The sequence below is a fragment of the Lontra canadensis genome, unplaced genomic scaffold (genome assembly GCF_010015895.1).
Source record: "Lontra canadensis isolate GAN:19392208 unplaced genomic scaffold, GSC_riverotter_1.0 scaffold169, whole genome shotgun sequence".
NCBI classification, from domain to species: domain Eukaryota; kingdom Metazoa; phylum Chordata; class Mammalia; order Carnivora; family Mustelidae; genus Lontra; species Lontra canadensis.
In genome coordinates this window covers 1821135-1835467 of record NW_022631163.1, presented here as the reverse complement: position 1 = coordinate 1835467, position 14333 = coordinate 1821135, and the positions used below count along the sequence as shown (strand labels likewise).

Sequence of the window (14333 nt, the reverse complement as noted above, 5' to 3'; positions counted from 1 at the left end):
GGCTGCAGCCTGCTGGCTCTAATAGCCATCTGAAAGCAGAGATTTTGCTCTTAGTTCCCAGAATATCACTTTCTGGGACTATTGGTACCCAGTTCCTCCTCTTCAGCTTATCATTTGTCAATGTCCCAAGAACAGAACACAATGTTCCCAGCCAGGGCTGGTTATCCTGAGGCACAGTGAAAATATTGGTTCATGGATTCCAGACCCAATACATCCTCTGTCCTTCCTCTGCTTTCATTTCTCCCAGGGGTTCCTACGGTCTACAGAATGTGGACGTTTCATCCCTCATAACTCACTGCGTGATCAGACCCAGACTTTTTCAGCACTCCTAACTCTGGTGACCATCTTTGGGTTCCCCATCTGCTCTGCTCTCTTTCTACTAGGCTTCCATATGTGCACTCTCTCACCCTGGAGCCACCTCCTATCTGTCTCCTGCCTGTAATATATCACTATCCCCTTCATTTATTTAACATCTCAACTTCAGGTATCAGTTCAGATGTCCTTCTGTGGAGTCTTCTGGTTCCTCCTGGCTCCCTGAACACCCTGGGTTCCTCTGCCATTGACATTTGCTTTCCTGTCTTTCAGACCCATCTACTGCATTCTCAATGCCTAGCACAAACTTAGTTGTCAGCCTTCCCCGCCATCCCCAGAGAAAGAGAGGGAGGGAGAAAGATGTAGATTTTTCAAATGATAGCCAGCTTCCAAAATGGTCTCCGATAGTCTCTGCTTCCTGATGTTCATGCCCTGTGTGTTCCTCTCCCACACTGAGTAGAGCTGATCTGTATAACCAGTAAGATACCACAGAAATGACTGTGATCTTCAAAGTTTAGTCATAAAAGACATTTTGACTTCTACCCTGCTTTCTCATAGATGACTTGCTCTAGTGCAAGCCAGCCGCCATGTTGTGAGGATACTCAAGCAGCACTATGGTCTATGCGGAGAGGAACTGAGGACTCTTCCTGCAAACACTGACTTGCCAGGCATGTGAGAGCCACATGCAAACCGATCTTCAAGCCCAAGTCAAGCCTTTACATGACTGATGTTTGACTACAACCTCTGAGACACCAAGTCAGAACTATCTAGCTCCCAAATTTCTGATTCACAGTACCCGTGATCTAATTGTTTGGGGCCAATTAATTATACTGTAATAGGCAACTGACCCATGTCTAAAGTGTCCTCTTTTTTTTTTTTCCATGATAAAGCAGTAAAAGGTTGTTTTGTTTTGTTTTTGCAGAAAGTAACATTTTTGAACACTCTGCAGGTTTCTCAGTGGTCATATCACACTCCATAGGAGACTCTGAGGTGTAAGGACTCAGTATCCAGAACCCCTGGTGGCTCTTCCCAAGTGACCCCAAACTAGCCAGCTGACTGTGGCATTCCCAGGTCTTCCTCCTTCCCAGGCAACTGGGCTGTGGGGGGTGGGGGAAGAATCAGGTTTCAAATCTGATGGGGGTCCCATCCACCCAGCAAGAAAAATCAGAGATGAGGCCAAATCCAAGGAAACTGTTCATATTACATACTTTATTTCCAATCTACAACCATTAAAAACCTTTTGTAAGTTTACACTGTACATTTATTCTCATGTCTGAAATAAGACACAGGGGCAGGGAGAGCTGGAGGATTGGGCCAGTTGTCCCAGCACCTAATCCAGTTTGGGAAGGAGCCTTTTGAAGACAGAAGTGGGGAAGAGAGAACAGTGGACAGGAGAGGCAGACAATTTGGCCCAAGGATGCCCTTGGTCCCTTCCCTCCCAAGGGCCTTTCCCTGGTGGTTGGGGGGGGGGGTCCCCTAGGGCCCAGGATTGTAGGACCCTCACCAAGAAACCAGGCTGGGCAGAAAGGGGGCTTCACAGTATTGGCAGGGGCTGGGGAGGGGGACCAAGAGGAGAGGACAATTTCTGGCTCTCTTCCCCAGCTGTTGTGGGGTTGGAGCTGGTTTTGGCACTGTCTACTTGGTCTCACTGGAGGTGGAAGGAGGAAGAGGAGGAGGAGCTAGGGATTTAGGATTCTTTCCTTGAGGAGTTAGGTTTCTTACTATTTGAACAGAGTCATGAGCCTGTGGTAAGGTTTCCAAGGGATACGTGGTCAGGGTCTTTGTCTCCTGTCCACCCCGACCCCCACCCCACAATTCCCACCCACTGCCTTGCTTGCACAACCCTACACGGCCTTTTTTGAGTAGAACTGGAATGAAGCCAGAGGCAGGGAAAGGAAAACTGTAGCCTTCTTCCTGCCCTCCAGCTTCCAGGAAAAGGACATAGTTGTTTTGTTAGGCAGGGAGGGGTGGGTAAGGAGAGTTCCAATCTCTCAGGCGTCCAGATGAGGTTGGTATTTTCCACCTGTTTCTGGTCTGGGCCAGCCTCAGTCCCTCACCAGGCCGCACTGATTGCTAGTATAGGTCAGTGGATGGCCAAGTCCTGCTATATGAGAATGACCTGGAGGGCTTGCTAAACCCCAGCTTGCTGGAACCCACAGCAGAGTTTCTAATTCTGCAGGTCTTGGGTAGTGCCAGTATTTTGCATTTCTGTCAAGTTCCCAGGTAATGCTCGAGCTGTTTTGAGAACCTCCAGGCACCTCACGCTCAGCAACTTGGTATCCTGAGGCAATGACAGGGAGCTGGGCCACAGCTGGCAAGGCCCAACCTTAGAGGCACCAAAATACCCGGGAAGCTGCTGGAAATAGTCTTGTGGTGAGCCCCCTGTGCAGAGAAGTAAACTAAGGCACAGAGATCAGAGGCAGAGTCGAAAGAGGAACCAGGATACCAGGGTCCAGTGGAGAGAGGACAGTGATGTAGCATCCCAAAACACAAGGGCTGTTCTAGGACCCTAGAGATCATCCTGGTGCTCATGATAAAATCATAGAATGGGGAGGCTCAGAGAACCAGCCAAACAGAGATCTTCCCAGACGTGGGCAGGGTCTCCAGATTCCTGGCTGAGGGTCTTCTTCCCAGGAGCAGTTTGAGTGGTATCAGAATGGAGTGTGACCATCCAGCCCCTGACTACCTCGACCCTTCAAGGATACTTCGAGGAAACCAGAGCTCCTTCCTTTAGGGCCTGAGATCCTGCAGGCTGGTGAAGGGCAAGAAGGGAAGGGAAAGAGGGGTGATGGGATAAGCGAGGGTCCAAGGAGTGTGAGGGAAGAGTAACAGGTAGTGGGGAGGAGCCCTGGGCAGGGGAATGCAGGCCCAGCATCAAGACGCCTTTGGTTCTTGAGTCTGTGGACTTTGCAAACTTCACACACTGTGAAGGGGAAAGAGTAAAGGGTAAAGCCAGGACAAGGTATTCTGGAGGCAGTGAGGCCCAGGGCAGAGCAATGAGAGGATAGTGGGGTATCAAATGGACAGACTAATGGATGAATGACCTATAGACAGAAAAACACAAATCAGGCTGTCCCTTCTTCACAAACGAGGTTAGGCAGGACTGGGCAGGGTACAGGAGCCCCAAAAAAGGGATTCAAGTCCCCCTCTCTCACACACACACACACACACACACACACACACACCCAACAGGGGACAGTGATGAGGTCCCGAGGTTGGGGACAGAGAAGATAATGTGGTTCAACAGTGGACCTAGGGGATGTCCTGCTGGGCTGGGAGGTCACTGGGCTAAGCCCAGTGAGAAGCACTGGTAAGGTAGATATTCTCTGAGGTGTTGGAAGGGTGCCTCCTTTAGTATGAGAAAACATGAAATAAATGAAACAGAACCAAGGAAACATCACCAGATATGACAGCAAACATTGGAGTCAGGCAACCACAGACCCAAGTACTTCCGGGACAGGACAGGAATAGGAGCCTGAGGAGGGAGGGAAGTCCATGGTAGGGGAGCAGAGCTGGACAGGCCGTTCTGGGAGGGCTGGGGGGTAGGCGTTAAAGCAAACTTGGGATGCAGAAGAGGAAAATCTGGTCATGGGTCAGGGCCACTTGGTGTGTTGGTGGGAACGAGCCAAGAAAAGGAGGCAGGAGAGGGGAAGCTTTGGAGGAAGATGGTAACAGAGTGGATGGCTGGGAGGAGGGGACTGACAGACTGAGCCCAGAGAGAGGAAGGGGCTCAACCAAGAGCAAAGAATGGCAGAGAGGGGTCTCATTCACCACTGGGGATACAGAATCTTCTAGAGTCAGGAAACCAGCCTTCTGGTCCTGACTCTGCCTGGAGTTTGCTGTGTGACCTTGGTGAGCCACTCTCTTCTCTGGGACCAATTTTTCACCTAAAAAGGTGAGGGGCTTTGACACAAAAGGACAGAAACTGTGTGATTCCTCTTACATGAGCTACCTAGGTGAGGCACATTCATAGAGACAGAAAGTAGAATAGAGGTTACCAGGGACTTGGGGAGGGAACGGGTGACTTATTGTCCGTTCAGTGGGTAGAGTTTCAGCTCGGGTGATTAAAAAGTTCTGGAAACAAATAGTGGTGATGGTTGCATGGTTTCAAGTCTGGGTCAGGTAGTGGCATATTCCAGGTGTCCTGTACCCACAAAGAAAAGTCCCCAGTGGGTCAGTGGGTTTACACAGCAACCAGGACAAAATTGGGCTGGGGGATCCGATGGACCCAGGTCCTAATCTAGGCTCGATGACCTCCCAGTTAGGTGTCTCTGGGATGAGCCCTGCACCTCCGTTTCCTGATCTGCACTAACCCCTGTCCTGCCAAGGCTGCCTCCCAGAGCCATCTCTGAGAGCTGTAAAGCAGCTGTGGGATAGGGGAGCAATTTCCAGATAGCAGAGTACTTTGGGTGGGGTGTGCAGGGGAAGATTATTAGTATGAGTGAAGAGATAGTGGGAGCTTGGGGGGCTGGTATGGTTGGAAGGTGGGGGACATTCTGGATGGGAGGGGAGAGGGAGGAAGAGCCTGGAAGCTGGGTGGGCAAGAGAACAGGCTGGGTGATAAAACTGTGAAAGGTGCATAGGAACCATGTGACAGCCAGCATGTGAGAGGGTGATGTCTTTGGGCCCTTCACTTTGTCAGCAGGGAAAGCAGCTGGGACAAGAGTATCCCTGGGAAGACCAAGAGGTGGGGCACATTTTGAGTTCATAGAAAGCGAGACCTCTAGGAGGGATTTTTAAATGGGTCAGCCTTTGGTGGGGAACGACCTGGGTGGGAAAGAGGAACAGGAATTGGACAGATGCCTTGTGCATGCAAGACCTAGGAGCCAATGATGTGCCAAAGTGGTCCGATTTTCATTTCAAATACAGACATCATTGTCCCCAGGAGGGTCTAGTTTGGCTCTGGGAAGAGGTCAGACGTAAGAAACGTGAGGTTGTCCAGTTTAGGGTCAACCCGGGCAACTGGCCCCCCAATACCCCCCAACCAGCTGATGCCAACACGATAGATCCAAGCCCAGTGATCTGTAGGGGATCAGAACCCCCAGGGTTCCTTGGGACTTTGGTGGGAGAGTGTGCAGATGGTAGAGAAGGAAGAAGGATAGAGGAGGTTGAGGAGAAGGAAGAGGAGGAAGGTGCTGGGAGTCCAGTGGAGAAGCAGGAAGGGGAGAAAGGGAAGAAGGGCAGTGTTCCTTCCTGGGACCCCAGGGCTCCAGGGGAATCCCCTCTGTGGGTCAGGCAGTTTTCTGCTTTGGGAATGTTACCAAGACTTAAAAGGCATTTGAAGAAACAAACAAACTTAGAAATTACATTCCAAAAGAGTACAAGAGTTTTTACAAACCAACCCCCCCACCCCCAAAAAAGAAAACACAACCAGTTACTAATTAAAATGCTAAAAATCAAACCAAACCAATATTTACACATAACATTTTCAACCCCATCAAGCCCCACGTCCAGAGGCTTCTGCAGGAACAGTGATGAGTGACCTTGCACAGAGGCATGCAGGAAGTTGACACTAAGGACTTTACTGAAAACCAAGATCTGGAGCCTCTGACACCAGTTGGGGGCCAGGTGGCCAGGCGCTGAGACAAGAAGATTGCGAGGACAGCGTTGGACAAAGACGATGGTAAGGCTGAGCGGTCCGTAGGCCTTGGGGTTCGGGTCTTATGAGGATTTCTCCCCAAGGCCGGGAGTGCAACCACTCTGGTCCTCCATTGCTTGGGGAGGTAGCAGAAGGCCTCTGGTGGCATGTGGCCTGGTGTGAGTCCCCTCACCTGGAGATACCCTTGGAGGGACCCCCTGACCTTCTGAGTAGGAGCAGCAGCATCCCAGGGGAGACTGGCCCATGGCTCCAGGGACCTGCCTGTTCTGCCCACAAAAGTCACTATGGCACAAGAGAGTGCCTGATCAGCCTGACATGGCCCTCACATTCTGCCCGTAGGGAATGAAGATGAAGGATCTGGGGTAACTTGTCCAGGTGATCCTGAAAGGGCAGAACTGGGAGCAGGTGGGAGTGCAGAGGTGTCTCCTGAGTCCTGGGGGCAAGCTCACAAAGCTGCTGGCTTTTGGTCTTCCTGCATTCTGCAGACAAGCTGCTTCATTCTGGTATTTCCACTCTGGGCCCCCCGCCAGTGGCAGGAGGTCCACGCATCTGCGTGTGTGCGGGCAAGTGTGCAACCGATACGGGTTCACTGGCACCAAAGGAGAGGCCATCTGAGGCCTTCCCCCCACACTGCCATAAGCCACTGTGGCTCAGACAGCTCACATGGGATGTGGAGAAGGGTGGGCAGGGGAGCTGGGGCTGGAAGAGGGGCCAGGAGAGGCCATAAGGCTAAGAAAAGAGGCTGGTGAGAAGGCTGGCAGGTGGTGAGAGCTGAGGCAGGCTGGCAGACACTCTCACGTCCATGTGCAAAGCTGCAATAAACAACATTCTCGAAGTTCAGTCCTGTTTTCCTGTGAGTTCTCACTTGGGGAACTTGGAGAGATCGCCACGCTCTTGATAAGAGCCTTAGTAATCTGTGTTTGACTCATTTAAAAAAAAAAAAAAAGGGTTTCAGAGGGAGGGAGCAAAATGAGAGGGCAGATGGAGAATGTTTGGGAAGTGGGGACGTTGGCCCAGCCCCCCACCCTGTCAGCAAGGGTTTGCAAACTGACTGCTGGGCTGGCCAAGTACCAGGCAGTGAGTGAAAAGCAGTGCTCTGAGGCCAGATGGTCAGCAGAATTGGGGAGCAAGCTGCAGGGCTCCAGCCCTACTGGGGGCCCTCTATACTTGACCAGAAGACTCGAGCTCAGCAGCCGAGCTGCCTTGTCTGTACGGGGGACCCCATGCCTGGCCATCATGTTAGAAGCCTCACGTTGTCCTAGTGGCAAGAATACATGTCTCGACCTCCAATAAATTACCTTAGGGACTTCGGGGGAAATTAAATTATTAAAATAAACTAAAACCACCTTAAATATTTATAGTAAGAAAAATTCAAATAAACAACCGAGGCAAGAAATGTGTTTCCAGGCCCCTGTCCACTGCCGTGTCCTGGAGGCACTGGCCTCTGGGGGTGCTCCTTGGCCTGGCGTGGCCAATTGGGAGTCTCTCATTGGGAACAGCTTTGCCTTCTACCAGCCACAGGATGTAAACACAGTGGAGATGTGGCGCCCCCTCCAGGGTGCTGGGGAAAGAGGCCCTAGCAATCAAGGCAGTGGGCATTTAGGCAATTTATCTGTGCACCAGATCTTGAAACTCTACCTATTTCTGTCCTGGGAAGGTTGGTGCCCGCCACCCCCCCCACCCCGGTGACCTTGACAAGGGAGGCAGTTCCAGTGACCCAACCCTGAGCCCCACACGTTTCCACCTCATCTTCCAGTCCTTGCTGCATCCAGGCTATGGGCAGGGAGATCCAGCGCCCCAGGATTCCAGGCCGATACTGGCCCTGGCTACTGGCCCTATCATACCCCCTAGAGCCACAGCAATCCAGAGCAGCAGGGCTGGGAGGAGGAAACCGTGGAGGGAAGGAAGGGACAGGGAGGATGCCCAGCTCAGTTCCATCAGGAACCCCACGTTGACTCCTATGGCAGAGCCCGTTCTTGTCATGGTGTTTCCTGCCCATGAAGGAGGACATGGTTGGCAAGGAACATCTCTGTGAGCCCTTTTCCCTGAGGAGCACAGCCAGAAGTGTATCCTTTCCTTGGCTCTTCTAGAAGTGGGTGTGGGCAGAACCAGGCGAGGCTCTCCCAACAGACTGGCTCCCAAGGGATCGCTCTGGAGCCACCTCTGAAGCCTAGTTGTGGTCTTTCTCCCACTTGCTGCCTTCCCCTGGAAGTCAGAGATCACCACCCAGCAGTCAGCAGGAGACCCCGCTTTACCTGGATGGGAAAGCTGTTCTCTGGCAGTGGTGTAGCGGCTAAACCTCCAAGGTGAGACGATGCCGAGGGCATGGGCCCCTCGCCTCGCCTCCTCTCTGCTGGTTCCCTTCAGCGATCCGGGGACTGGGCTGGTTGAGGTGGGGAGCCCGGCTGCTCTGTCACTCGCTGGGGGGAGCTGCCCTCTCTTCCCCACCCCAGCTGGACTCCGAAGGGTGCAGCCGGCACTTGGAAGGAGAGTGACGGAGGGCAGAGCGGGACGGCCGGGCGAAGCAGGAGGTGAGAGACTGGGTGCTACAGTCACAGACAGCATCCTAGGAGCAGGGAGGATGAAGTCAGGAGGAGCTAAGAAGCACTGACCACCCAGCGGCTACATGGTTGGCCAGGAATTTGGACCCAGCCGTGCCTGGGGACCAGTTCCCAGTGACTGTGGCCCCTCTCTGGACCAATTTCTTTAAATTGTTTTTTTCCCATTAGAGTATTCATAAATAACAATCCAGAACGTGATGAAATCTGGGATATACAGAGAAGAAAGTGGGTGATGTCCAAAGATAAATTCCCAACGTTACAAAGCATACGCTAATCAAAATCCTCCTACTGCCTATTCTGTAACTGCAAAACATAAACATTTTCTGTCACTATGTATACCTAGATTTCCTTCCTTTTAGTGGCTATATACTACTCTACTGAGTGGAAATACCTTATTTATCCAATTCGTGGTTTATGTGCATTTTAGGTAGTTTCTCTTTTTTTTTTTTTACTATTATCAACACACCAGCAATAATGGTTAGAAGTGCTGCTATAGAACTAGGTTGCTTGGTTCAAATCCCAGCCCTGTCACTCCCTTGGGTAGGTTGCTTAACCTCTCTGAACTTTGATTTCCTTCTAAGATGAAGGACATGATACCTTTCTCAAAATTGTTGTGAGGGTCAAATCAAATATAATATGCAAAGCATTTGGCATAGTGCCTATGAAGTATTAATAAATGTTAGCATTTTTCTTTTTTTTTAAATTTTATTTCTTTATTTGTCAGAAAGAGAGAAAGAGGGAGCACTACCAGGTGCAGCAGGCAGAGGGAGAAGCAGGCTCCCTAAGCAAGGAGCCTGATGAAGGACTCAATCCCAGGACCCTGGGATCACGACCTGAGCCAAAGGCAGATGCTTAATGACTGAGCCACCCAGGTGTCCCAATATCAGCAATTTTTACCAATAATGCCATACGTTTATTTATTTATACAAGGATATTCTTCCACCTCTGTGAATATTTCCATAGGCTATACTCTTAGAAGAACTACCAGGTCAATGGGTAACATGCACATTTTACATACTGAAAAATACTTGGCTCAACTTTAAAATCAATATTCAAGGGACACCTAGATGGCACAGTGGGTGAAGCCCCTGCCTTCGGCTCGGGTCATGATCTCAGGGTCCTGGGATCGAGCCCCACATCGGGCTCTCTGCTCAGCGGGGAGCCTGCTTCCTCCTCTTTCTCTGCCTGCCTCTCTGCCTACTTGTGATCTCTCTCTGTGTCAAATAAATACATAAAAATCTTAAAATAAATAAATAAATAAAAATAAAAATAAAATAAAATCAATATCCAAAATACAGCCAGCTTGTACCTTTGTCTCTTGATGTATATATGGTCCCATGGATGTGATGGTTAATTTTATGTGTCAACTTGACTGGGCCACAGGGTGCCCAGATATCTAGTCACATAGTACCCTGAGAGCTTCTGTGAGGTTGCTTTTGGAGCAGACTGCCTTCTCTAATGTGGGTGGGCCTCATCTAATCATCAAAGGTCTGGATAGAACAAAAGGGCTGATTCCCCCAGAATAAGAAAGAATTCTTCCTGCCTGGTGGCCTTAGGACTGGAACTACATTAGCTACATGTGCTGTACTGGAATAACATCACTGGCTCTCCTGGTTCTCAGGTTTTTGAGCTCAGACTAGAATAAAGCATCAGCTCTCCTGGGTCTCCAGCTTGCTCTACCTTACTCTGTAATCTTAGGACATGTCAGTCTCCATAATTGTGGGAACCACTTCCTTATAATAAATCTGTCTTTCTCTATACACACCCGTACACAGACACAAAGATGCACAGACACACATACATACATACAGCCTATTGGTTTAAAAAAATTTTTTTAAGTATAGCCATGGGGCTAGAGCTCACCCCTGAGATCAAAAATTCTATGCTCCACTGACTGAGCCAGCCAGGTGCCCCCACCAAACTGTCTTTCAAAAGAGTGTGCCCAATTTCTACAGCCTCTACTAGTATGTGGTTAGTGTTTTTTTGTGTGTTTTTTTTAAAAGATATTTATTTATTTGACTGAAAGAGACAGTATGCACAAAAGAGAGCACAGACAGGGGGGAAGGGCAGAGGGAGAGGGAGGAGCAGGCTCCCTGCTTATTGGGTGTCTGACATGGGGTTTCATCCCAGGACCCCAGGATCACAACCTGAACCAAAGGCAGATACTTAACCGACTAAGCCACCCAGGCACCCCTGTGGTTAATGTTTTATTTCTCTATACTCCATACTTAAAATTTATTTTCAGTTTAATGTACATACTGAACATATGATAAAAATATGCCTTACTGAATTCTCACAGACTAAATACACCCATTGTATTAGGGTTCTCTAGAGAAACAGAACCAACAGGCTGTGTGTATGTGTGTGTGTGTGTGTGTGTGTGTGTGTGTGTACATACGTTGTGTATAGATGAAGACCGAGAGGTAGGCAAACCATAAGGGACACCGAACTCTAGGAAACAAACTGGGGGTGCTGGAGGGGAGGAGGGTGGGAGAAGGGTAATTGGGTGATAGGCATTAAGGAGGGCACATGATGTAACGAACACTGGGTGTTGTATACAACTGAAGAAAAGACTAAATTCTACCTCTGAAGCTAATAAAAAAATGTTTTAATCTTTAAAAAAAAAACCCAATTTGGCAACATTTATCAAATGCCTTTAAAATTTTTATATTCTTGGGCGCCTGGGTGGCTCAGTCGGTTAAGCGGCTGCCTTCAGCTCAGGTCATGATCCCAGCGTCCTGGGATCGAGTCCCACATCGGGCTTCTTGTTCTGCAGGGAGCCTGCTTCTCCCTCTGCCTCTGCCTGCCTGTACTCTCTCTATCTCTCTGAGAAGTAAATAAATAAAATCTTTAAAAAAAAAAAAATTTTTTTTATATTCTTTTATCCTATAATCCCATTGCTGCAACTTAAACCTAAGGAAATAATCCAAAATGTGGACAAATGTTTTTGTACCAAGATGTCCACCACAGCATTATGTAAGGTAGGGAAAACCTAGAAAACCACCTAAACATACAATACATACAAATGGGCCAGGCCCAGCCCATGCCACCTCTCTGCGCCCCCACCTGCGACCTTCACCGAGTGCACTGGAGGCCCCAAGATACCACCCCTGACCACGGCTAATTAGACCACGGGGGTACACTGGACCCAAGTTAAACCAATCACAGTATCTTCTTTCTTCTAGGAATGTGGAATTGGGATGGAGGGATCTGAATCAGTCTCAGGTGCTTGAACTAGAAGATGTCATAAAAAGCAAAGCTGGGACCACACATGTAAATGCAGCATTGGGACAGAGGAAGAAAGCGGACATCAGAGAAAACAAAGCTCGAGGGAGAGGAAAGAGAGACAGAGAAGGTACTGAGGCCTTTGGGTCCTTGTGCTTGGGATCCATAAGCTATCTCACCATTTCCCTTTCTGGAAAACTAACTTATACGCATTCTTTAGCTAACATGCAAATAATCCCGAACCAAATCTGAAATCGTTATCAGGAGTGGGATGTGCAGCAGAAGATTCTCAGAGAAAATGAAAGCACTTAGGCATGGAGTCTTTGGGGGCTGGGCAGGGGTATGCTAGAAAATGTTTAATAACTAATTTTCCAGGAGTGAGGGGAAAAGCCCGGATCTGGAGTATTTGTCAATTTCCATGGTGTAAGTCCTCCCACTATAGCCAATCTCAAGGTGCCAAGGTGTTTTACTGAACACAGAGATGCACACAGTGACCTCTCATGGACCAGATCAGCTGGCCCCAGCACACTGATGCAGGAGAGCAGTTAAGCGCTCCCTGGAGTGGGTGCTAGTGAAGCCTCGCTCACTCGTTTCTTGCTTTTCAGACCGTGTATCCAACAGGTCTGTTGTCCCAGGCTGGGGCCTTCTAACCCCCATTCCTTCCTTCCATCCATCCATCCATCCATTTATTTATTCATTTATAAGTGGGCTCTACACCCAACATGGAGCTTGGGCTCACAACTGTGAGATCAAGAGTCACATGTCCTGCTGACTGAGCTAGCCAGGCCCCCCCCCGTCCACCACCAACCCCTCTTTCCAGACCAGCAAAAGGACTTTATGAAACATACAACCATATTCCTAAGTTTGAAAACCAAGAGACTTTGGACCTTCTAAGTCAACCTCCCCGCTCCCAAGAAAAAGAGTAGACCCCCACCCACCTACCTCATTGGGAAGGGCTGTGGCTCCATCTCCGTCCCGGGGGACACCATCTTTCCCCACCTGGGGGAGCACTGAGAGTCTGGACTCCTCACTGCTGCCCGACTTGGCTGTCTTCTTGTTCAGGATCCTGGCCATGCCCTCCGCCTGATGGTAGCTGGCTGGGGAGAGGGGTTCCGGCTTCTTGGTGCTCTCCTCCCCGGCTGCAGACGTGGGGCTTGGGGCCCGGCCACACACGTTGCGGAAGAACTCCTGCACGATGCCGTACTTTGGAGGTTCAGGCTTGGCCCGGGCTTCAGACATGCCCAGTTTCCAGACAGACTCTGTGCTTCCCGAGTGTTCCACCACACTAAAGAGGCTGGACAGCCCATCGTTGATGTTCCTCAACACGGGGCTATCCCGCGTGGTGGTGGAGCGGGCCCAAGCCGAGCCATTCTGCTTGCTCTGGTGCAGGTTCCAGAGGCTGCGGTCCTTGGCGCTGTCCAGCTTGGACACGGAGCGCCTCTGGAGCTTCGGTGAGCCATACTTGGGGGAGCAGCACGGCCGCTCGATGCGCGAGTGCACCTTGTCCAGGGAGGAGGAGATCTGCTTGCTGCGCACAGACACCAGCGAGGAGCTGCGGGGTGACCAGCTCTTGCCGTGGAGACTGCTGCGGGGGGGGTCGGTCTGCAGGCCCACGCTGACTGTGCGGATGGTCTGCGTGCCCACGCTGGCCAGGCCCACCGTCTGGCTGGACGTGCTCTTGACCTTCCTCTCCAGGGAGCCCGAGCGCATGGCCTGGCGCACACAGTTGGTGATCTCCTTCATGTCGTCGCTCATGTTGCCAGACATCTCAAAGTCGTGCAGGGCGGCTGGGAAGCTGGGGCCCGGTGCCGCAGGGCTGCCCCCCGAGCCCGCGTCCAAGCATTGCCGGGAGAAATTGCAGAGCCAGCGGCTGTAGGAGCTCCCGGCCAGCCCGTCGGCCTCAGCTGACTCTTTGGGCTTGGCAGTGGTGAAAAGGAAGCCGGGCTCAATGATGATCTTGCCCTCCCTGTCGTGGACCACGGGGACGCCCAGGCGCCGGGCCACTGGGGGGCTGTAGTACACGCGGATGCCCGTCTTGTCGGGAGCCGTGTAGCTGCGCTGCATCTGCCTCCCCGCGGGCTCCTGGCAGCCCAGGGGGCCCAGGCGGTTGCAGTCCCGTGGCGAGAGCCCTGGCTGCTCCTGGCCCTCCTTCTCCGGGTCCACTGGCTGGGGGCCCACAAAGGCAAAGGCGGGGTTGTTGGGCAGCTTCTTACCCCGGGCTGCGTCCCCGGCAAGGTAGGGGGAACAGTCAAGCAAACTTTCAAATTCAGACATGGAGGAAACAGATTTGGTCCTGGGAGGAGTGGCGGAGAAAAGAGCAGCGTTAATGGGAGAAAACAGACAAGGAGCAGACACTTTGCTCTTCCTCCCTGGTCCCCGCACTGCATGAGGGCTAGGGCCACGACCGTCTGGCTTACCTCTTGTGGAAGACACTGTTGGTGCCCAGCCCCACACCACCTCGGCACCTGCCCCTATGTACCCAACACGTAACACTGTGAACACCTGCTACTCTGCACCAAAGGCTTTTCTGTGCCTGCAAGGGCACACCTGACCTCCACGCAGAAGAAGCTACAAATATCACAGAGTCTGGCCCCTAGACACAGCCCTCAAGACTGGGCAGATCTCGTGGCTCAGGA

The 14333-nt window shown here is 51.1% G+C and overlaps 1 protein-coding gene across 3 annotated transcripts in view; it reads right to left on the bottom strand.

Annotated features, from left to right (window-relative positions):
• Positions 1–7585: 7585 nt before the first annotated feature.
• SOGA1 (suppressor of glucose, autophagy associated 1) overlaps positions 7586–14333 on the bottom strand; it is a 62059-nt gene continuing 55311 nt past the window's right edge. For all 3 annotated transcript variants that reach the window (XM_032845812.1, XM_032845813.1, XM_032845814.1), the window contains 2 exons: positions 12640–13990; positions 7586–8477 (listed from right to left, as the gene is read on the bottom strand). In XM_032845812.1, the coding sequence (XP_032701703.1) occupies positions 8325–8477; positions 12640–13990 (1504 nt within the window). In that variant the 3' untranslated portion in view covers positions 7586–8324. The remainder of the gene's footprint in view (positions 8478–12639; positions 13991–14333) is intronic.